This window comes from Mytilus californianus, unplaced genomic scaffold (assembly GCF_021869535.1).
Source record: "Mytilus californianus isolate M0D057914Y unplaced genomic scaffold, xbMytCali1.0.p SCAF_7, whole genome shotgun sequence".
NCBI lineage: Eukaryota > Metazoa > Mollusca > Bivalvia > Mytilida > Mytilidae > Mytilus > Mytilus californianus.
In genome coordinates this window covers 48,356,741-48,381,460 of record NW_026262723.1, presented here as the reverse complement: position 1 = coordinate 48,381,460, position 24,720 = coordinate 48,356,741, and the positions used below count along the sequence as shown (strand labels likewise).

At 32.0% G+C, this 24,720-nt stretch overlaps 1 protein-coding gene across 2 annotated transcripts in view; it reads right to left on the bottom strand.

Moving 5' to 3' along the window:
• The window catches only part of LOC127709701 (H(+)/Cl(-) exchange transporter 7-like), a 64,239-nt gene that overhangs the window by 23,780 nt on the left and 15,739 nt on the right, over positions 1–24,720 (bottom strand). For both annotated transcript variants that reach the window (XM_052215349.1, XM_052215348.1), the window contains exons 9-15: positions 22,907–23,017; positions 20,226–20,280; positions 18,615–18,675; positions 14,501–14,642; positions 11,718–11,811; positions 6,438–6,607; positions 251–302 (exon numbers count right to left, since the gene is read on the bottom strand). In XM_052215349.1, coding sequence (XP_052071309.1) covers positions 251–302; positions 6,438–6,607; positions 11,718–11,811; positions 14,501–14,642; positions 18,615–18,675; positions 20,226–20,280; positions 22,907–23,017 — 685 coding nt within the window. The remainder of the gene's footprint in view (positions 1–250; positions 303–6,437; positions 6,608–11,717; positions 11,812–14,500; positions 14,643–18,614; positions 18,676–20,225; positions 20,281–22,906; positions 23,018–24,720) is intronic.

The following is a 24,720-nucleotide window of genomic DNA, read 5'->3' as shown; positions in this document are numbered from 1 at the left end:
CTAAGAGCCAAAGGAAAAATTATTATTCATGTTCCAACATTATCCCATAGTATACCAGAAGAATGTACATCACTGCATCTGGAACCAAAGCCAATAAACACTTTAGTAAAAACTCACATTCTCCGTTCCAGTAATTCATTTGATTATTGAAACATTGAATTATCAACTGTTCATGATAAAATATGAGTTTTTACACAAAATAGTAAACTGCATTATTTGTGTTTTTACTGTTTGTGCATCTAAAACTTACCAAGTTGTGCTGCTGCTCCAAGTAATGCATACTTTTCAAAGGTCACCCATTTCTAAAAAATCAAACAACTTATTAAATTATTTGATTGGGATCATTCACATAATCCTTGAACCAATGATGTTTATTTTTGAAATTTTGATTACAAAAACAGCTTTTTTTAAAGATTTTTTCAGTGCCTATATTCCTATAGAAATTGATAAGATTTTGCTTGTTGAAAACAACAGCAGATAGAATGAAACAGTATAACCATTAGTTATCCCAATCTTCACTGGACAAAAGATGTCATAACATCAGTCAAACTTGCTATATTAAGTGAAATTGTGTCTTTTATTGTCCTGCTGTAGTATAACCTTCACATTTTGAACCTCAATAAATCTCTCTTATAAGGTTAGTTTTCTCTGGTTCAAAGGGTGACCTTTATATGCAGGTTTGGCTGTATTTAAAAAAAACAAGAGTGCACATGCTGAAATGTCTTGCCTGCTTTACTGACCATTTATTTTATGTTAAAATTCTTAAAGATAAAGGTTTTACTACAAGTTTCACATAAACTTAACATTCTAACAGATCCATGACAATGAGGTCAAGGTCAGATAAATCCTGGCAGACAGACATGTACACCTTACAATAATTCCATACACAAAATATAGTTGATCTCTTGCTTATGGTAATTGATAAACAGACCAAAACACAAAAACTTAACATTGACCAATGAACCATGAAAATGAGGTCAAGGTCAGATGAAACCTGCCAGACTGACATGTACCCTTTACAATCATTCCATACACTAAATATAGTATCTGAGAAACGGACCTAATCACATAACTTCATCCTTAATCACTGATCCATGAAATGAGGTCGAGGTCAGGCGAACCCTGTCTGATGGACATGTAAACATTGCAAGGAACCCATATACCAAATATAGTTATACTATTACTCATAATAAGTGATTCACTTGACATAAAAGATAAACTAGAGGCTCTCAAGAGCCTGTGTCGCTCACCTGTATTTACTGATGCTTTGGAAATCATGTAAAATAAGGTTAAAATCATAATTAATAGTATTAGATATTAGATATTATAATGATATCTAAGATAATAACAAAAAACTGCAAAATTTTTGTAAAATTACTAACTCAGGGGCAGCAACCCAACAACAGGTTGTCTGATTTGTCTGAAAATTTCAGGGCAGATAAATCTAAATCTGATGAACATTTTTGCCACCTGTCAGATTTGCTCTAAATGCTTTAGTTTCAGAGATATAAACCAAAAACTGCATTTTACCCCCATGTTCTATTTTTAACCAAGTCGGCCATGATGGTTGGAAGGCGGGGTTATCAGACAAATTTTTTAAACTAGATACCCTAATAATGATTATGGCCAAGTATGGTTAAATTTGTCTCAGTAGTTTCAGAGAAGAAGATTTTTGTAAAAGATTACAAAAATTTACGAAAAATTGTTAAAAATTGACTATTAAGGGCAATAACTCCTAAAGGGGTTGACTGACAATTTTGGTCATGTCAACTTATTTGTAGATCTTACTTTGCTGAACATTATTGCTGTTTACAGTTTATCTCTATCTATAATAATATTCAAGATAATAACCAAAAACTGCAAAATTTCCTTAAAATTACCAATTCAGGGGCAGCAACCCAACAACAGGTTGTCAGATTTGTCTGAAAATTTCAGGGCAGATAGATCTTGACCTGATAATCAGTTTTACCCTACGTCAGATTTACTCCAAATGCTTTGGTTTCAGAGATATAAGCCAAAATCTACATTTTACCCCTATGTTCTATTTTTAGCCATGGCGGCCATCTTGGTTGGTTGGCGGGGTCATCGGACACATTTTTTAAACTAGATACCCTAATGATGATTGTGGCCAAGTTTTGTTAAATTTTGCCCAGTGGTTTCAGAGGAGAAGATTTTTGTAAAAAGCTAACGACGACGATGATGCCGCCGCCGCTGATGACGGACGACGGACGCCAAGTGATGAGAAAAGCTCACTTGGCCCTTCGGGCCAGGTGAGCTAAAAATGGGAATGTGTCCATGGGACACAGGTGATGACCCTGCTTGCATATACCTCATGAACCGTAAAAGTGACGCTACCCAAATTCGTACTTGATCTGAGTTTTGTTGTAATAAGCATTGTGTATAAGTTTCATAACATTTGGTTGAGGCAAACTTAAGAGAACGGAAACGAAAAATTCAGCAATTTTTCAATTTGTAAAGGGGCATATCTCTAGAATGGTAAAAGTGACGCCACCAAAATACAAACTTGATCTGTGTTTTGTGGTAATAAGCATTGTGTATAAGTTTAATAACATTAGGTTGAGGCAAACTAAAGTTAGAGAACGGAAACCAATTTCGAGACATACGGAGGGACGTACATACAGACAAGGGTAAAACTTAATGCACCCTCCGCTACAGCGGGGGCATGAAAATTTCAAGCAGTCACTGAACCATGAAAATGAGGTCAAGGACCATGGACATATGACAGAAGGAAACTTTATAACTTAAGGTATCTGCATACAAGGTATTAAGCATCCAGGTCTTCTACCTTCTGAAATATAAAGCTTTATACAAATAGTTTACATCGCTGCCACCATAGCCACCACCGGATTGTAATACCTATGTCTCGCATACTGCGATGAAAGTTGCAGGCGAGACAAAAACTGTAGCATGTGTAACAAAGGTTTGGAGAATCTGTTTCAATTTTTAAACAAAAGTGATTAATTTATCTTCATACTTCTACAGCTTATCTCAGTTTATACTGAAAACAGTTTATCTAGAACAGCTATTGAACATGATGGATTACTTATAACAAGACATATGCCAGGTTGGACCTGCGTTGCTGCATGCAATTGATTGAGATAACATGCATAAAGGAGCATAACTTATCATTCCCAGACCAAATATCAAAATCATTCCTTTCAATAGGTGACAAGAAAACTTTGACGAAAATTTTCCTAGTACAATGAGTGTTGTAAAAGGAGTAGGTCCACTAAGACCCCTTTTTGGCCCCAAAATATAGCAGTTTTACAAAATTGTTAAAATGTTAACGTTTAGCTATTTATTGGAAAGAAGAATACTTCTGTTACATAAATATGGGCTGTTTTTGACAATACAATGCACATGTATTGGGTACTAGCATCGTTAAGTCATGCTAAATTACTGAAATCTTCACAATTTGAGCATTTGTGTGAATTTTTAGACGTTTTTTTGTCTGAAATGGAAGTGGCCGCATTTGTGTTCATTCTTAATATTTAAATGTAAGTTGTATTTGATGATAATACATAACATATATAAAGATTGAGGATGAACACGGACAAAAAACATCTGAAAAGGGACATATTATGGCATATTTGATAGATTTTTAATATTTAAGCTTGAATTTGAGCGTCTTTTAATGACTAAATCAGTCCAAATCTTTCACATAAACTTATTGAATCTAATAAAGTAAACACTTAAGTGTTTAAAAAGTGTCCAAAATCTGTCATCAGATAAACTTGAAGTTTGAGGCCAAAATCGGCCCTTACCGGACCTACTCCTTTCAAACTATCCGCAAACAGGAAGTGGCTACAAGGCAGATTTAATAAAATGCTCCGCTGGGGCGCAGCTTGATACGACCGCAGAGGTCAAACCCTGAAAAGTTGGGGCAAGTATGGACACAACATTCAAGCTTGATACAGCACTGAATTTGGATTGTAATTAAATATTTGACACAGCATAGGTTTCTGACACAGAATGAAAGTGGTCTAAGAACTTATAATTTTTTAATTTACCTATTCATACATGTGATGGACTGTGAAACTCAGATCAGGAGATTGGGAAATTTTGGTCAGGAGATTAGGACTCAGATCAGGAGGTTTTTAATCGACATAAATTTTGTCGTAAATGTAACCGTGTGCTGTAAAAATGGTCTTTTAAAGTGTGTTTTCTTCAACTTTCCATCCAATTTATTATGTTTATAGTACCCTTGTACTTATAAAGTTTCTCCATCTTTATATTTTACATGTTCAATCTAACATTTTTTTTTTCAGTATGTTCTTTAAATTTTTTACTTCATATTCTATAAAACATTTATTGCAACCAGAACATTTGTTTATCTATCTGCAAATAGCTTTTGTTTGCATACTCAGAAAATCATTCTAACTGTAAAACAAGGGTCATAGTTATTATATAAATTTCAATTTAAGCCTTGAAAGGAAGTATAGAATCCTCAAATAATTTTCAAATTATTATTTTTTTATTTGTCCTAAGACATTTAAAATCATTTATTTACCATCCTTTTATGATTATTTGTTCAATTTATATTTTATTTATATTCTTTTAAAAATTTTCATTATTAAAAGGAAAGTAACTTAAAACAGGATAAATCAAGGGAAGTAACCCAATAAATACACAGTTTTTGTTACACAACGGCAGTTAGCCTGAGGTAAAAAATCATTGATTACCAGTATGTTTGACACCCAAACTGACAAGTGAAGCCATATAATTATGCATGTTAATTGATTTACAGGTAAAATATAACTTCAGGTAATGTGAGTTACACCAGATGCCTGAGATGATATGTTGGGCAGAAATTTTTCATTCATGAAAAATTTCATACACGGGATTATAATTTTCCTCTTCAACCGGAGGTCGGGAGGAGACTCCTGAAAACAGGATTATTGTACTCCTGTCGGGAGGTTCACATGTATGCTATTCAAACCATATCATTATTATTTGCTTTTATATATAAATCAGAAATAACCAATTTAAAATGGAAAATTTTAAAGAAAAAAAAGGAAAAAAAAATCCCCCCCCCAAATTTTTTGAACCCCCTTATGATTCATCGCCCCCACACTCAATCCCAGCTTTCCCTTTGTGGTATGGTACCTTGCAGTACAATTTTAGAGAGATCCATTCACTTGAACACAAGTTATTGTCTGGAAACTAGAAAAATGCTTGTTTTTTTGTCCCTTTTTGGCCCCTAATTCCTAAACGTTTAGGGCAATTACCCCCAAACTCCAACCCAGCTTTCCCTTTGTGATATGGAACCTTGCAGTACAATTTCATAAAGATCCATACACTTACAAACAAGTTATTGTCCTGAAACTAGAAAAATGCTTGTTTTTTGCCCCTTTTTGGCCCCTAATTCCCAAAATTTGGAGGAAATTACCCCCAAAAATCAATCCCAGTATTCCCTTTGTGATATGGAACCTTGTGATACAATGTCAGAGAGATCCATACACTTACACACAAGTTATTGTCATGAAACTAGAAAAATGCTTGTTTTTTGCCCCTTTTTTGCCCCTAATTCCTAAAATTTTGAGGCAATTACCCCCAAAATCAATCCCAGCATTCCCTTTGTGATATGGAACCTTGTGGTACAATGTCAGAGAGATCCATATACTTACACACAAGTTATGTCTGGAAGTTACAAAAATGCTTATTTTTGGCCCCTTTTTGGCCCCTAATTCCTTAACTGTTAGTACCATAACCCCCAAAATCAATCCCCACCTTCCTTTTGTGGTATTGAACCTTATGGTAAAATTTCATTGAGATCCATTCACTTAAACTAAAGTTAGAGTGCGAAAACTAATGTGTATTCGGACGACGACGCTGGACGACGACGACGACGACGACGCCAACGTCATACCAATATACGACCACAAAAATTTTTTTGCGGTCGTATAAAAATTGTTTACTCCCTACAAATCAACATTATCAAGTTGCAGAGCAAATATTAAATCATTTCCCTTCATAAAAGCCAAGAAAACTGTGACGAAAATTTTCCTTGTACAATGAGTGTTGTAAAATTTCTATCAACAAACAGGAAGCGGCTACACAGCAGATGTAAAAATTTGCTTACTAGCTACAACTCAACATTATGAAGCTGCAGACCAAATATTAAATCATTCCCTTTCATAGAAGCCAAATAAACTTTGACGAAAGTTTTCTTTCGGACAGACGGACAGACAGAGTCCAGAAGTTACTAGAACAGCTTTCGCCTTCAACTACGCAGGTAAAAATTAGGGATAACTAAATGTATATATATCATACAGCTGTATGAATGTCAGTGGAGGAAGTCTGAGTGACCTGGTAAATCACATTTTTTGGCAGGTATCCATAAATTCTATCATATATCTATATATCCAGCCATCTAGACATCAATGTCCATAATAAAGAAAGTTAACATAACTTACAGCTGTTGGGCTGATGTAATGTAGAAGTATGGCAACCAAACGACCCCATCCAGCACCAATAAGAAGACTTGGTATAAAAAGTCCACTTGGAACAAAAAGACCATATGTCCACAAGGCAAGAAAAAAACACATGGAACAATATAAAATCAATGTGGTTGGTTGGTAGGTCTCTGATATAAAATAAATAAGATAAGTATTATATATACAAATAAAACAATTATTCTTCAAGAAATAGAGAAACTTCAATGCAATTATGTCATAAAAATATTTCTCTCAAAAAGGAATGAAAAAAAAATAATCTTTTGTTATGTCCCACAAACGATTGTTGTGAATCTCATATACTGGTTTAACAGAAGTTGTCAATGGCGATGCTTTCTCCTATTTTTTAAAATCACAAAGTTAATGTTTTGCAATAAGAAAGCCAAAAAGTCATTCTTTTAAAAAATTAAAATGAATTAAGCACATGGGAAAGACATACATGTAATTTAACAAGTTTTTACTGAAGTTACTTTGTAGCAAGGTATCATTGATGAATAGTGATTCCAATGTGTTCACACTGCTATACAGGCAACATATTAAAATAAGGGCTGTGTTCACACTGCTATACAGGCAACATATTAAAATAAGGGCTGTGTTCACACTGCTATACAGGCAACATATTAAAATAAGGGCTGTGTTCACACCAAACGTCATGACTGTAAACCTGTTTACATTAAGTTTCATGTAATGAACATTACATTTGTTCTCATGTGTACACCGGTTTGAGTTACATGCACATGAGAATTGTTTACACTGTTCTACATGTACACGTAATTTAAATGTACATTACATAGAATTGAAGAAGCAAAAATTGTTGGTGTTTTATTCAAGTATTGAAGTAATAAAATCGTTTGTCCCTCGAAGTAAAATGGTTGGTGCCTTAAGAAAATCACTCTACTGATTGGAGTACTTTGAGAGTTTTAAAAATGTCACGATTACACAAGCTAAAGAAGCATAACAAAAGGTGAAAAAAAGGATTTTGAAAATAAATATTCTGGACTGGTACTAACTGTAAAAATAACTTTGCCCAAGACAAGTGAAAGTGAATTTTTTGTCCTAAAAAATGCAGGACTTTGGAAGAAATAGTTGTGTACTAAAGGCGAAAATAATTTTTTCAACAGGTGTAACATGAATATGCCAGAAGCAAAAAAAATCCCCCTTCCTACTGAAAATCAAAAGGTGGTCCTTTAAGGCTGTTTAAATTTAAGCATGCTTATAGCTGAGAATTTTTTTTTAGTTTTTTGTCATATAAATAGTTAAATAACTTAATAATTTATATTATAATAATAATTTTTATTCAATATATGCATCTTCTTTAAATATTCATAATAAAATTCTCGTTCTTAATTTAAGAAATAATTCGTTCATGCCATGCTCTATGCTCATTTCAACATGGGTAGGCATTTTATTTGTCAATATCTATATACAGAGTGTTAGCGAGGTGTAAAACATTGAACAATACAATCCCTGCTCATGTTAAAAAGAGCACAGAGCATGGCATGATAGAATTATTTTGATTCTAATAGAAAAATTTAGAACTTTTGTACTTCGAAGGGTGCCTATAATACATGTTTGAAAGACAGCCATTTTGAGATTTTATGAAGCCAAAACGATATAGAATATCAACCGTTTCATGATAAAAAATGAACAGATACATGTAAATTTACTTTTAAAATCATTTTATTTAATTTCTTAGCGAGCAACATCAACACAAATGTCCATTTTGTTCTCCGATATTGTTCAAAATACAACCGATGTTGCAATTTCAATTGTGATATCTGCTATGTTCTATTGAAATAAGCTAAAGTAAAAGAAGAACGTCATATCAGAAATAAAGTTTTTTATGTACACTTTAACGCACACAAGGCCTACATTGACTATTGACTGCATGTAGTCAAAACATGAATAAAATGCTTCGCTGGGGCGCAGCTTGATACGACCGCAGAGGTCGAACCCTGAACAGTTGGGGCAAGTATGGACACAACATTCAAGCTTGATACAGCTCTGAATTTGGATTGTTATTAAATATTTGACACAGCATAGGTTTCTGACACAGAAAGAATGTGGTCTAAGAACTTGAATTTTTTTAATTTACCTATTATGGTCCAATGTCCAAAATCAAAATACATGGTTAGATTCAGCATATCAAAGAACCCCATATATTCAATTTTTGTTAAAATCAAACAAAGTTTAATTTTGGACCCCAACTTGGACAAACTTTAAAACTGGGCCCATAATCAAAAATCTAAACATATGTTTAGATTCAGCATATCAAAGAACCCCAAGAAATCAATTTTTGCTAAAATCAAACTAAGTTTAATTTTGGACCCTTTGGACCTTAATGTAGACCAATTTAAAAAACAGGACTTAAAATTAAAAATCTAAATACACGGTTAGATTTGGAATATAAAAGAACCCCAATAATTCAATTTTTGATGAAATCAAACAAAGTTTAATTTTGGACCCTTTTGACCTCAATATGAACCAATTTGATAGCGGGGCCCACAAATAAAAAATCTAAATACATGGTTAGATTCAGCATATCAAAGAACCCCATATATTCAATTTTTGTTGAAATCAAAAAAAGTTTAATTTTGGACCCCAACTTGGACCAACTTGAAAACTGGGCCCATAATCAAAAATCTAAACACATGTTTAGATTCAGCATATCAAAGAACCCCAAGAATTCAATTTTTGTTAAAATCAAACTAAGTTTAATTTTGGACCCTTTGGACCTCAATGAAGACAAATTTAAAAAACGGGACCCAAATTAAACATCTAAAAACACGGTTAGATTTGGCATATCAAAGAACCCCAATAATTCAATTTTTGATGAAATCAAACAAAGTTTAATTTTGGACCCTTTTGTCCTCAATATGAACCAATTTGATAGCGGGGCCTACAAATAAAAAATCTAAATACATGGTTAGATTCAGCATATCAAAGAACCTCATATATTCAATTTTTGTTGAAATCAAACAAAGTTTAATTTTGGACCCCAATTTGGACCAACTTGAAAACTGGGCCCATAATCAAAAATCTAAATACATGTTTAGATTCAGCATACCAAAGAACCCCATATATTCAATTTTTGTTGAAATCAAACAAAGTTTAAATACTGGACCCTATCTTGGACCAACTTGAAAACTGGGCCCATAATCAAAAATCTAAACACATGTTTAGATTCAGCATATCAAAGAACCCCAAGAATTCAATTTTTGTTAAAATCAAACTAAGTTTAATTTTGGACCCTTTGGACCTTAATGTAGACCAATTTAAAAAACAGGACCCAAAATTAAAAATCTAAATACACGGTTAGATTTGGAATATCAAAGAGCCCCAATAATTCAATTTTAGATGAAATCAAACAAAGTTTAATTTTGGACCCTTTTGACCTCAGTATGAACCAATTTGATAACGGGGTCCACAAATAAAAAATCTAAATACATGGTTAGATTCAGCATATCAAAGAACCCCATATATTCAATTTTTGTTGAAATCAAACAAAGTTTAATTTTGGACCCCAATTTGGACCAACTTGAAAACTGGGCCAAAAATCAAAAATCTAAATACATGTTTAGATTCAGCATATCAAAGAACCTCGTATATTCAATTTTTGCTAAAATCAAACAAAGTTTAATTTTGGACCCTTTGGACCTTAATGTAGACTATTTTGAAAACTGGACCCAAAATTAAAAATCTAAATACACTGTTAGATTCGGCATAACAAATAAATAAATGTGATCAAAGATTTTACAAATCTAATGTGCCATACTGTGCAATTAAAGATAACTTCTTGAAATTTTTCAATATTTGAAATTTGAAAAAAAAATAATATTTGAAGAATAATTCTTTTTAATTTCTGAAATCTGAAATGAGAAAAAATTGACCCCCCACAATTTCTTTTTATCCCCCCCCCCTTTTTTCCCCCAAAAAATTCTTTCCCTCAAGATATGGTCATAATCTCAATTCAAATTTCCAATGGAGTTGGCAACCATAATTACCCATTTAATTTTACCATAGTGCTAACTTAATCTATTTTATAAAAGAATTAAAAATATAGTGTCAAATCTTTCATATAGATTTTTTTGTAAAATAAAATGATGCAACATTTGCAGATATTTTTACTGGTCTTCCTTTATAAATATGCATTTCTTTAAACATAATTTAAAAGCAGTGTAAGGGAAGTAACCAAAACGTTGTATTTGGATTACCTCCCTTACACTGTTTTAAATTATCTTTATTGTTCATTAACCATTACTTTATACATAATTTAAAAGCAGTGTAAGGGAGATAATTTCAATGATGTATTTGATTTATCTCCCTTACACTGCTTTAAATTATGTTTTGTACTAAAGTATTTGTCCATTAACAAAGACAACCTTGTTTTTCCCCCTTTTTTGCCCCTAATTCCTAAACGGTTTGAGCCGTAACCCCCCAAAGCAAATCCTAACCATCCCTTTGTGGTATGGAAACTTGTAGTATAATTTCAGAGAGATCCATACACTGTTCCACAGTTATTGTCTGGAAACTAGAAAATGCTTATTTTTGGCCCCTTTTTGGCCCCTAATTCCTTAACTGTTGGTACCATAACCCCCAAAATCAATCCCAACCTTCCTTTTGTGGTATTTAACCTTATGGTAAAATTTCAAAAAGATCCATTCACTTAAACTAAAGTTAGAGTGCGAAAACCAATGTGTATTCGGACGACGACGCAGGACGACGACGACGACGACGACGCCGGACGACGACGACGACGACGCCAACGTCATACCAATATACGACCACAAAAATTTTTTTGCGGTCGTATAATAAAACTACATGTCAACATTGATTTTTGATATTATTAATTTCTTTTTGAAAACAATGCATGACTTCAGCAATTCATTGGTTCAAAAGTTATTTATCATATCAGCAGAATTATAAGCTCCAAAATGATCATTCCATATATAATATTTATTAGGACCTGATGAATTATGATCTAATTCCAGTAAAAGTAATTAAGAAGAATTCAAAGATAGATATGTTAAAATCAAAATTGATCATCCAAAAGCTTTATACTGATGTTACTTTTTTGTGCTTTGTGCCAATCTGAAAAGTCAAGCCATTTCCAACTGATTTTTACATTTTTTTTTTTCATATATATTGTATTGTTTCACCACGGTCCCAGGTAAGGGGATGGTTGAACATTCACAATTTCACATCAACAAAAAACCTTATGAAAGTTTTCTTATTCATTACCTGGCAAATCATGAAATAAACTTTTTACACTTTCCTCTGGAGATCTGAACATCACTGAAGCCATAGAACTAAACTTTCCATCAGCACAGAAGAACTGTAAAAAATAATGCATAATACATAATATTAAAGACGTTTTTCATATCCATTAAGAAATGGTGATTACAATACAAAAGAGTGATGCTTACTATGAGATAAGATATAACCACAATTTACTCATATCATGCTCCACAATATTAGGTACAGTCAGTAATTTTTATGCCCCCGCCGTAGCGGTGGTTGCATTAAGTTTTACCCTTGTCCGTCTGTACATACGTACGTACGTCCGTCCGTCCGTACGTCCCACAATTGGTTTCCGTTCTCTAACTTGAGTTTGCCTCAACCAAATGTTATGAAACTTATACACAATGCTTATTTTCACAAAACACAGATCAAGTTTGAATTTTGGTGGCATCACTTTAACCGTTCTAGAGTTATGCCCCTTTATAAATGGAAAAATTGCAAAATTTTTAGTTTCCGTTCTCTAACTTAAGTTTGCCTCCACCAAATGTTATGAAACTTATACACAAGGCTTATTACCTACAAAACACAGATCAAGTATGAATTTTGGTGGCGTCAATTTAACCGTTCTAGAGTTATGCTCCTTTATAAATGGAAAAATTGCAAAATTTTTAGTTTCCGTCCTCTAACTTAAGTTTGCCTCAACCAAATGTTATGAAACTTATACACAAGGCTTATTACCACAAAACACAGATCAAGTGTGAATTTTGGTGGCGTCACTTTAACCGTTCTAGAGTTATGCCCCTTTATAAATGGAAAAATTGCAAAAGTTTTAGTTTCCGTTCTCTAACTTAAGTTTGCCTGAACCAAATGTTATGAAACTTATACACAATGCTCATTACCACAAAACACAGATCAAGTTTGAATTTTGGTGGTGTCACTTTAACCGTTCTAGAGTTATGCCCCTTTATAAATGGAAAAAATTGCAAAATTTTTATTTTCTTCTAAATATCAAGTTATTTTTAAAATTGGAGTTATCTTCCTTTGTCCATGATTATAGTTGAATCAACTACAATGAATGCTTTATACAATGCAATGTTTAATTTTGACTTCCACTGATAAAACACAGATCAAGTTGAATTTGGGTAGTGTCACTTTAACCATTATTGAGTTATGCCCCTTTATAAATAGAAAAATTGCTGAATTTTTAGTTTCTGTTCTCTACTTAAGTTAGCCTCAACAAAATGTTATGACACTTACACACAAAACTCAGATCAAGTTCAAATTTGGGTAGCGTCACTTTTACTGTCCTTCAGTTATGTCCCTTTATAACTATATGATATGCAAGCGGGGGCATCATCTGTGTCCACATGTGGACACTATCCACATTTATTTTATGTCATATCTTAATGTATTTTGTGACCCACAATATTGGGTACAGTCATTAATTGTTTTATGTCATATTTTAAGGTATTTTGTGACCCACAATATTGGGTACAGTCAGTAATAGTTTTATGTCATATCTTATTGTATTTTTTGACCCACAATATTGGGTACAGTCAGTAATTGTTTTATGTCATATCTTAATGTATTTTGTGACCCACAATATTGGGTACAGTCAGTAATAGTTTTATGTCATATCTTAATGTATTTTGTGACCCACAATATTGGGTACAGTCAGTAATAGTTTTATGTCATATCTTAATGTATTTTGTGACCCACAATTTGGGTACAGTCAGTAATAGTTTTATGTCATATCTTAATGCATTTTTTGACCCACAATATTGGGTACAGTCAGTAATAGTTTTATGTCATATCTTAATGTATTTTGTGACCCACAATATTGGGTACAGTCAGTAATAGTTTTATGTCATATCTTAATGTATTTTTACACCCACAATATTGGGTACAGTCAGTAATTGTTTTATGTCATATCTTAATGTATTTTGTGACCCACAATATTGGGTACAGTCAGTAATAGTTTTATGTCATATCTTAATGTATTTTGTGACCCACAATATTGGGTACAGTCAGTAATAGTTTTATGTCATATCTTTATGTATTTTGTGACCCACAATATTGGGTACAGTAAGTAATAGTTTTATGTCATATCTTAATGTATTTTGTGACCCACAATATTGGGTACAGTCAGTAATAGTTTTATGTCATATCTTAGTGTATTTTTTGACCCACAATATTGGGTACAGTCAGTAATAGTTTTATGTCATATCTTAATGTATTTTGTGACCCACAATATTGGGTACAGTCAGTAATAGTAATATGTCATGTATTTTATGATTTGGAGAATTAGGGGCTGATGGCAGATCTTTGATTTTTCAGTTTATTTTATTTTTACTATTTTCAAAAGACCCAAGACAAATATTAGAGCTTGACATATTGTCTGTCTATTGTTGAAGACTGTATGTTGTCCTCTAGATGTATATATGGTAAGCTATGTTTTATTATATAATTAACCACATCTTGAGCTTATTCATATCTCAATATCATAAAATTGACAAAAGAATGAGAAACTGTATTGACTTCCCTTTATTTTCACACTTAACAGAATTATTATGACAAAAATATTTTTTCAATAAATACACATATATTTTACATCTATATAAGGGAAAATTAAAATTTAAAAATATGAACACTTTTAGTGCTACATTTTCCCTGAATTTGCAACATTCCCTTCTCACACTAGTCAAAACAACTTGCAAATTGTAGTGAGATTAATAAGTCCCTCTTCACAAAATTGATAAATAAGCATCGAGGAGTTAACAAACCTGAATTCCATTCTCTTGTGATTCTGAACTCTCCATGACCTGGCAGTCATTATCAAAATATAAGCAGACATAGAAAGCTGTTCCTGTACAAAGAGCAACTATAACTGCTTCTAAAACTTGCAAGTAAACCTTGGTTATATATCTACAAATTAAACAATTTTTTTTAGTTAACCATTTTTATCTGGGTTAATTACAGCTAAACATATTAGATAGACATTTGTCTTCTGATAAAGTCCTTAGGATGACCATGGAAACATATTAAATAGACACTTGTCTACTGGTGAAGTCCTTAGGCTGACCTCTGGATGTCTTTTGATTTTATGTTGTTGTAGGTTGATATATCATTGACATTTATCCATTAAACAGCTCTTTATTTACTGCTTTTTTAATGTAAATTTTTCAAATGTAATTACCTGTACATACTCAAAAATAATTCGGGAATATGTGATCCAGAAAGGGAAAGTACCCACTTATAAGCTAGATCTAGCAACTGGAGGAAAAATCCAAGCCAGAGAAAGGTGGTCTGAAATCAAATTTCCAGTTAAAAAACTACAGTGGTGGAAGTTATTTAGCCAAACCTACATAATTCTCTGAATAAATAGTTTTCATTGAAAATAAGAAAATGCAGTGCTGACTTGGTGCTTTGTTTGTTCTCTGTGAGCCAGTTTCTATCACTTTGTATTGGATTTCCCATTGATTTCATTTTGTGTATGGATTATTTCATGGACACAAGGTTTGTGTGTACTTCCGAAGATGAACAAAAAAACCAAACTAGAGGCTCTTTAGACCTAGGTCTATATGCAATTGTACATCTTCAACAATGGACATTCTCCAACATTGTACACTAGAATATAATTAGACCAAAATTTTATTTTTTTCTGTTTACAGTTTTCTCACTATCTTCTATAATTTTTGCTCAAAACACAAAAATGGGTAAAGATTAAAGAGCAATAAGGAGTTGACTTATGATTGAAGCCATGTTGACTTACTTGTACATCTTATCTTGCTTATCATTATTATATATTATATATTTTTATATTTTTGCTATTGTTAATCTTGTATTGCTGATCTTTTTGCTGTATTTAGTTTCTCTCTATTTATTATAATTTTTTAAGATAATAGGCAAAAATTTTTTTTTTTGCAAAATCGTCACTAAAGGGCAATAACTCATATAATATGTTGTCTGACACTTTTGATGTAAATGGACAGCAGGTAGATCTCAACATTCTGAACATTTCTGCTTGTTTGGGTTTTCTCTATCTAAAGCAGTTTTCAAAATAATAAACAAAACTTGCATTTCACATGTTCTTTTTTTAACCATGTTGGTTGGAAGGCTTGGTCATCAGACACATTTTTTTAAAACTAGATATCCAATGGAAGATTGTGGCCAAGTTTGATTAAATTTGGCCCAATAGTTTCTGTGGAGTGTTTTTTTGTAAAAGTTAACTGACCACAACAACTGATGATGGACACCAAGTGAAGAGAAAAGCTCATTGGGAAATTTGGGCCATGCAAGCTAAAATTGAAAAGGGATAACACTGTACCAAATATAGTAAAGTGTCTATATATATGTGAATTAATCTGTGCAATTATAGATTTTTACAATCTTAACTGTTTAAAAGCTTATTAAATAAACTAGATATGGACAATGCCCCCCCCCCCCCTTTTTCTGCTCTGCCATATGCATGAGTATAGTTCCACATATTTAATATTTGACAAACAGTGATGTTGGCATACAACTTGAAATTGTTATCCTGCCTGTAAGACACAAATGATGCCCCCCCTGACCAAAAAAATGTCCAACTACCGGTACCTTTCATTTTCAGAAAATTTGAAAAAAAAATCAAAATCCTGTGGCCATGCACACCTCCATTATGTGTTTGAACATCCTACAAAATATTAAAGCTGTATCTCCAAAACTGTAGGAGGGGATAGCCGGACAAACCATGATCTCTTTTTGTAGCTTGTACCAAAAAAATGACTAAGTCCAGCTACCTATCATTTTCAGAATATTTAAAAGAAATCAAAATCCTGTGGCCATGCACCCCTCCATTATGTGTATGAACATCCTACAAAATATTAAAGTTGTACCTTCAAAAACTGTAGGAGGAGATAGCCGGACAAACAATGTATCCTAATCTGGACGGAAGGACGGACGAATGGACAGATGGACGGACAGGGGTAAATTAATATGCCCCTCGACATTTTGTCGTAGGGGCATCATAACATAATAATAAACTGTTGACACATAGATATATGTCTCACTTTTTTGTAATTTTGAAAGTATAATGCAAATGCTGAAATTAAAATCGAAATATTTAGAGGTGTAAACTATTCAAAGTCAATGAATCATGACTGAAGGTGCAAGGCAAAATAACCTCCACGGAAAAGAGAAATGCCAATGCTTATGAATCTGTATACCAAATACCATTTACTTATCATAAGTGGTTCCCTTTATAATAACCTATACACAAACTTTTAACTTGTAAACAATGCAAAAGTTTCAAAGTCAATAAATCATGATGAGGATTGAGTTCAAATAATCTTTAAGGAAATGAAACTTGCAAATTCTTTTACGACTGGATACCATATATCATTGACTTCACATTTATGGTTCATCTTAAACTGATCTGATCACAAACTTCAACATGTATACTATGCAAAATATTCAGTCAATAGACCATGAGTAAGGAGGCAGAGCGAATCAATTCATATGGAAATGAGATGTGCCAATGCTAATAAATCTGCAAACCAAATATCAATGACCTACCAGTAGTGGTTATCCTCTATCTGACCTAATCACAAACTAATACATGTACATGTTAACTAAGCAAAAGTTTCAAAGGCACTGAGGGGCAGAGCAAAAAAATTTCCATGGAAATGAGATGTCCCAATGCTATTACAGCTACATACCAAATATAATTGACCTACTACTAGTGGTTCCCCATAAACTGACCTTATCACAAACTAATACATTGCTGACACTGCTGCTGTCAGAAACAGCACTCAAAACTCTCACTTTTTTCGAATTTCATTGAAGCTAGACAAAAACAAACTAATTGCAAGATGAATTATGCTTAACCAAAATAATAAGTACAGTGGTGATCAAAATGGGTCAGGTAAAGAAATTTATTGTTTATAACTGACAACCCCAAATCATCCATTGAATACCCCTAATCAAGTGACAAATCGTTGTTATCAATTAAGTTGTGAAATTTATTAGTAATAGGTGTAAAGTAAATTTATTAGTAATAGGTGTAAAGTAAATTTATTAGTAATAGATGTAAAGTAAATATATTAGTAATAGGTGTAAAGTAAATTTATTAGTAATAGGTGTAAAGTAAATTTATTAGTAATAGGTGTAAAGTAAATTTATTAGTAATAGGTGTAAAGTAGACTGTAAAGTGTTGTTTATGATCATGAACTATATAATTAGCATTCAATGATTTCATCACAATAAGAAAGTTCCATGAAGTTTACTTGTAAATCAACTGAAGTTATTTGTAAAATATTTTGGTTAGTGATGGTTTATATTTTAATTTATAGTAGATATGGGATTCAGTCATACTCTACAAAATCATTGATGTATTACGTTAACAACACCACAAGGCAAATTAAACATAAAATAAAATGGGAAAGAAGAGAAGTATATCTTTATTGTTAAGAACAGTGATAGCATCATTTAAGAGTAGAGCAAACTATATTATGATGAAAATCAAAATGCATCATTCATAATTTCATTTTAAATATTTGCATGCATGACGCACAAACTTGTTATAATTTCATTGCTTGTCATGTGATTAACCAACGATCAGTATCTGCTTGCTGTACTGAAAACACACACACTTGGACAAATGCCAAAAATAAACTTCTTATATGAGGGTCATGACTGAATCCCTAAATTTTGAAACTAAAAAGGTCAACCGACTTATAAGCCAACTTACTTTTACTCGATATGTATCGTATTTAAGTTTGCTTCAATAACAATTCAGCCTGGTAAAAATACCACTTCTTCAAGAAAACTGATATATATATATATATATATATAAAAAAATCAGAAGTTTTGGGTAAAGTCAAAGGTACAGAAATATTTACAGCATACCCTTATACTTACTTTCTTCTAAAAATGGTCAGTTTGCAGTTAATATGGTTAAATAAAGCACCAAGAAGTCCACCTAAAAAACAATAACTGCCATTTATAATACATTTGTAGTACTGAGCGATCAGATAATCAGAGTAATTCATAGTTATCACATGACTTGTGTTTGTTTGATAGGGTTTAACATCACTTTCTATCATTCATACAATTCATTGTCCTATATGTAATATTTTCAAAACATTGTTGTTTGTTAACAAAATCCAAAACAATTAGTATCAACTCAATGGATAGCCTTATTTTATTTGATAGGCTATGAAATAACTCACAATTCTATAGATTCAGAAAGAAAAATTTTCTAGCATATACTTTATTGTTGGAGAAACTAGAGCACCCATCTTAAACTGCTGATATTCATTGAATAACTCACAAACTGTATCACAAACAAGGAGATCAGAATCTCTCCATTTTGCAAATGGTCAGAGCAAGTCAAGACCTATCAGCCATAGGTTGAAGTGATATTGATCAATATGCTTGATTCCAAGCATCATCATTCCATTGAAGCATTTGGTTTTAGATGATGTTTGTTGGGCATAAAATCTAGGAAAGTATGTTGACCAAAATGATGAATATCTGTATGGGGATAATTTCCATAATGGGATAAATGGGATAAATGAGAAAAATAATATATATTTTGTACGGTTGAATTATGTACATAAATAAGATTACAGACCGATACATGAAAAATGTTAAACGTACACAATGATCTTGTCAGTTCCAGGATGGATGGATCCAGTTTGATGATAAAACATTGTATGCAAAATATTCAGCAAATATGAGAATATTTTTATCAAAACTATTCTGCAACTACATCTTTTTTTATACTTTAATGTTATATTCATTTATTATATAGGTTGCAATGAATTAATGTGATAAATAAATAAATCCGATAATTTCACTCCTCTGATGTCAAGACGTTGTAGATGACGTTGCATCCAAACAACTGAGAATGCGTAGAAAAAGATATGTTTCCTTTTATTTTCTTCTTTATTTGCATTCAAAAGTCCATGGCCAATGTAATAAAAAGAATAACTAATCCAAGAATTAAAATATTATACAATTACTGTCTTTTGATGAGGTAAATGTGTGGTTTATTGACTTTTGAAAAACTGATATTAACTGAGGCCAACGGCCGAAGTGAATATCACTAGGTTTTTCAAAAGTCAATTAAACCACATATTTACCAAAACAAAAGACAGTAATTGTTTTATTCCATGTTCCGGGAGAGAAAAATATGTATAAAATAACAGTGATTTACCAAAACCAACTAAACGTCAAACATTGTATCGTTATTATACAGGTAAAAGCATGCGACGTTTTGCGCGGTGAATATACTTTTCCCCAGGTGAATATGCTTATTTATTCAAAATCCCATTCATAAAGAAAAACCTACTGAAATTTCATCAATATGGAATAAATAAAAATATTCAACTCGTGACCGAACAGTACTGATTATTAACTCAAGCACTACATGCAATGTGAATTGATGTGTTGTTCTGTCACTCGTTGAACATTTTTCTATATTTGAATTCTTGGATTAGCCATTATATAAAGAAATTATAAACTCACCTACAATACCCATTAAAATAAATATTGGTATTTCTAATCCTCCATAGGTTGTTGTCTACAAATAATTAAAAATAGAATAATTACTCTTATCACTGAACCTCCAAAAGAAGGTTACTTACTTAAAGGTAAATTATATATAACACATCTTTAGCTACAAAAATTATATTTCAGACCCTTCATTTGTTACCAGAACACAATATATATATATATATATATACATAGATTGCCTAACAATGTAATTTTAACACACTATTTAGTATGTAAATATAAGAATGTTTAAAATATTTACAAAATGATGAAAATAAATGCAATATTTCGCTAGACTAACTAGCTTTATCAAGCGTGCATCTATCCAGGTGAAATCGGATGTAGATGATAAGAAACTTTTGCAGCTCAATGTATATGTTGCACTTGAATTTATCTGCCTTGAAACTAATACATAATTTGGATGAAGTTCAAGATTTTTACAAAATTGGTAGTTGAAGTTAGCAACGTCCATTGGCCAATATTACAGGATAAAAAGGACGATGCTGTGTACTAAATTATTCTTTATCTTTCCTGTATCTTTTCTCATCTTTTTCGTTAAGACCATCAGGTTCTCTGTACTGATTAATCCACACTCCCATAGATTTGTATGTCATGTGCTGCTATTTATAGGCACTTATATATATACATATATATAATAAAACGAAAAACAAAACTATAATGTTGCCTTTTTACATATAACCAAAAAAAATGAATCATTTATTCAATGATAAATGTAGAAAAACTTGGAAGGTTCTTAAAATTAATCACCAGTATGAAGAAGCAGTGGTGATTCAAATAAATTTCAGAGAGCAAATTCTTAAAGTTCTAATTAGATTTGCATCGCATGTGGTTTTGAGTCCCTCTTCCCTCTTTTTCAAACAAATGTTTATAGAATATGTGTTGAACGGACATTAAAAAACAGTAAATGTAACATAAATTCAAAATACATAAAAGCTACTGATTTTTCACTAAATTTATTGACCTTCAAAAATTACCTTTAGATCCAGAATAGTTTTTTCATTTAATATTTAAATTTAAAAACTTGTATCTCTGAATTTTATGGCACACCAATTTTACAACACATTATAAAACATAGACTAAAACACACACAATAGTTTCTTTTTTACCAACTTTCAAAATGACATAAATCAGTAATTATATATACACAGATGTAAATACATCAATGTGTTATGCACTCCAATTCATTATTATTAGTACAAACTAATATACTTACTAATAAATGAAAAAAAGTATCTGTCATATTCAAAGAAATAACAATTTTATAAAAAGTGACATTTCTACTGGTATACAACTATTTTAAATATAAAATGATGTGAAAGGAGAAAAAAATTAATTCAAGGAAGTAAAACTGCTACAAACTATTTTTTATTTAATGCAGTATTTAACACATTTTTCTCAGGGTTATCAATATGTTACTGGGCCGATTAACTCACAAAATGAATATAAGTTTTCTCAATTGAACTGTTTCATATTTTTCATGTTGGGGCCTTTTATAGACGACTATACAGTATGGGTTTTTCTCATTGTTGAAGGCTGTGTGGTTGCTTATAATTGCTTACATCCACTTCATTTGAACTGTAGTGGATAGTTGTCTGATTGGCAATCATAAACACATCTCCTTATTTTTATATCAGTTCAGTTTGTGAGTCAGTGGCCCAGATTACACATCAATAACCTCAAAAAATTGGTGTTTAATCCTTATATTTCTCAACCTAACATTTGACTATTTTTTCTTTCAACCTTTTTGGAACCCATGAATTCCATTCATTCCATATCATGCATGAATATATCACAGTTAAATTGACATAGTGTTTACATAGATTACAAAAGACAACATTGTTTATCAAAGTGTAAACCAAGGAAAAAAATTGAATGCGCCAATCTAATTAGATTATTTGTAGATATGCAAATCATATAAGAATTATATCATTTGTAAATTTCTGTCTTTAGTCATCATGCTCAAATTTTTTTACAAAGGGACCACCACATGATCTTTTCAATAATATTCATGAACATTTTTGTCAAGCATCCTAAAAATTAATTTGTTCTTTTCACATTCTTCATGTAACTTGAGACAAAGATAACATATACAACTTTTTTTTTTATTTGGAAAGCTTTAAAAAGGATTATTAAGGTTTAGTATTGGTGCATAACTACACACTTGTGTATATGTTACATTTAGTGACTTGTTTGAAACCAGATTTCAGGCAGACATTCATGAAATTTGGCAGACAAGGCCTGCATAAAGAATCATTTTGGAAATAGTGGTCTACAGACATTTGTAGGTCTTCATTACCGGTATGTATATAAGCTATAGTTTTGTTTCTTCTTCAAGCTGTTTCAGGTGTAAATGTCATTCTATAGGCCAATTTCATGGTTGTGTGGTCTTTCTAGTGGCAATTACATACTTTAGTGCCCTTTTAACTGAAAAGTACCATATCCTTTTTGAAATCTGAGAATTAAACTAACCATGTGTCAGAGTCAGGGTTTCCTGGACGTCAAAATCAAATTTTGTGTGTAAATTGATTAATAAAAAATAAAGTACTAATTTGACAACAACATTTTGGTGGTACACTACATGAAGCTTTGATTAATAGAAAGTTTATACTGAATCTGATGGCTACTGAACTCACCTCAAATTTTCCAAAATTGAAGAGACCAGGAGAAGACAGGTCTAATGGATGTCCCTTCACAAAACTCTGTACAACGTTTAATGTAAATGTTGACAACATGGAAGCAAAAAACTGAAAATATATTAATATTCATCATTTTGTAGGTTGTTTCCTTCAATCGTCTATTTACCAATTACAAATTTTATTCTGTTATTACACAATTTAATAAAATGCTCCGCTGGGCGCAGCTTGATACGACAGCAGAGGTCGAACCCTGAACAGTTGGGGCAAGTATGGACACAACATTCAAGCTTGATACAGCACTGAATTTTGATTGTGATTAAATATTTGACACATCATAGGTTTCTGACACAGAATGAATGTGGTCTAAGAACTTAAAATTTTTTAATTTACCTATTCAAACCATATCATTATTATTTGCTTTTATATATAAATCAGAAATAACCAATTTAAAATGTGAAAATTTTAAGGAAAAAAAAAATCCCTCCCCTAAATTTTTTGAACCCCCTTATGATTCATCACCCCCAAACTCAATCCCAGCCTTTCCTTTGTGGTATGGTACCTTGCAGTACAATTTCAAAGAGATCCATACACTTGAACACAAGTTATTGTCTGGAAACTAGAAAAATGCTTGTTTTAAGGCCCCTTTTTGGCCCCAAATTCCCAAACGTTTAGGGCAATTACCCCCAAACTCAAACCCAGCTTTCCTTTTGTGATATGGAACCTTGTAGTACAATTTCATAAAGATCCATACACTTACACAAAAGTTATTGTCCTGAAACTAGAAAAATGCTTGTTTTTTGCCCCAAACATTTAGTTGAGGCAAACTTAAGTTAAGAGAACGGAAACGAAAAATTTAGCAATTTTTCCATTTGTAAAGGGGCATAACTTTAGAACGCAAAAAGTGTCGCCACCAAAATTCAAACATGATTTGTGTTTTGTGGTAATAAGCATTGTGTATAAGTTTCATAACATTTGGTTGAGGCAAACTAAAGTTAGAGAACGGAAACCAATTTTGGGATGTACTGACGGAGGGACGTACGGACGTACAGGGGTAAAACTTAATGCCCCCTCTGCTACGGTGGGGGCATAATAACCATTTACATCAAAACTTGTAAGCTTAAAAGATAAAGTATAATTAAAATATTTTAAATCAAAAACTTAAAAGATTACACACATTACACACAGATAAACTTGCTTTTTGCGCTAGCTCTTCAATGTCAATGAAATTTTATGTCCTTCCTAAGAAAAATAACTTGTTCAAATGGAATTTTAATTACTGGGTCAATTAAGGAATTGGCAAATAAAATTTTTGATATATCTATACTTAGCACAGACTCAAAGATGTACATATTAATGGCTGTTACAGTTTATCCTCCTCGACAATCAACTAGCATCATAACCTATGTGCAATCACATGTGTCAATTTTGCTGTTTTAAAACCTACAGAACTATTATTCCTATTTTAATCCATAACATAAAGAATGGATACATTAGAGCTTGAAAAAATGTTTAAAGTAACAATAAAATAAAATTCTACAGAATTCCTTGAATAATCTTGGCGCATTAATGTCATGTTTAAAATGCCCCAAGATAATTCATGGAATTTCGCAGAATTTAATTTTAGTCAAACTACTAAAAACTCTCAAGCTGAAGGTTATTCTGCTACTTGAAAGATTCTAGTTTTGGATAATAAAATTGAGAATGGAAATGGGGAATGTGTCAAAGAGACAACAACCCGAACAAAGAGCAGAAAACAGCCCAAGGCCACCAATGGGTCTTCAACACAGCTAGAAAATCCTGTACCCGGAGGC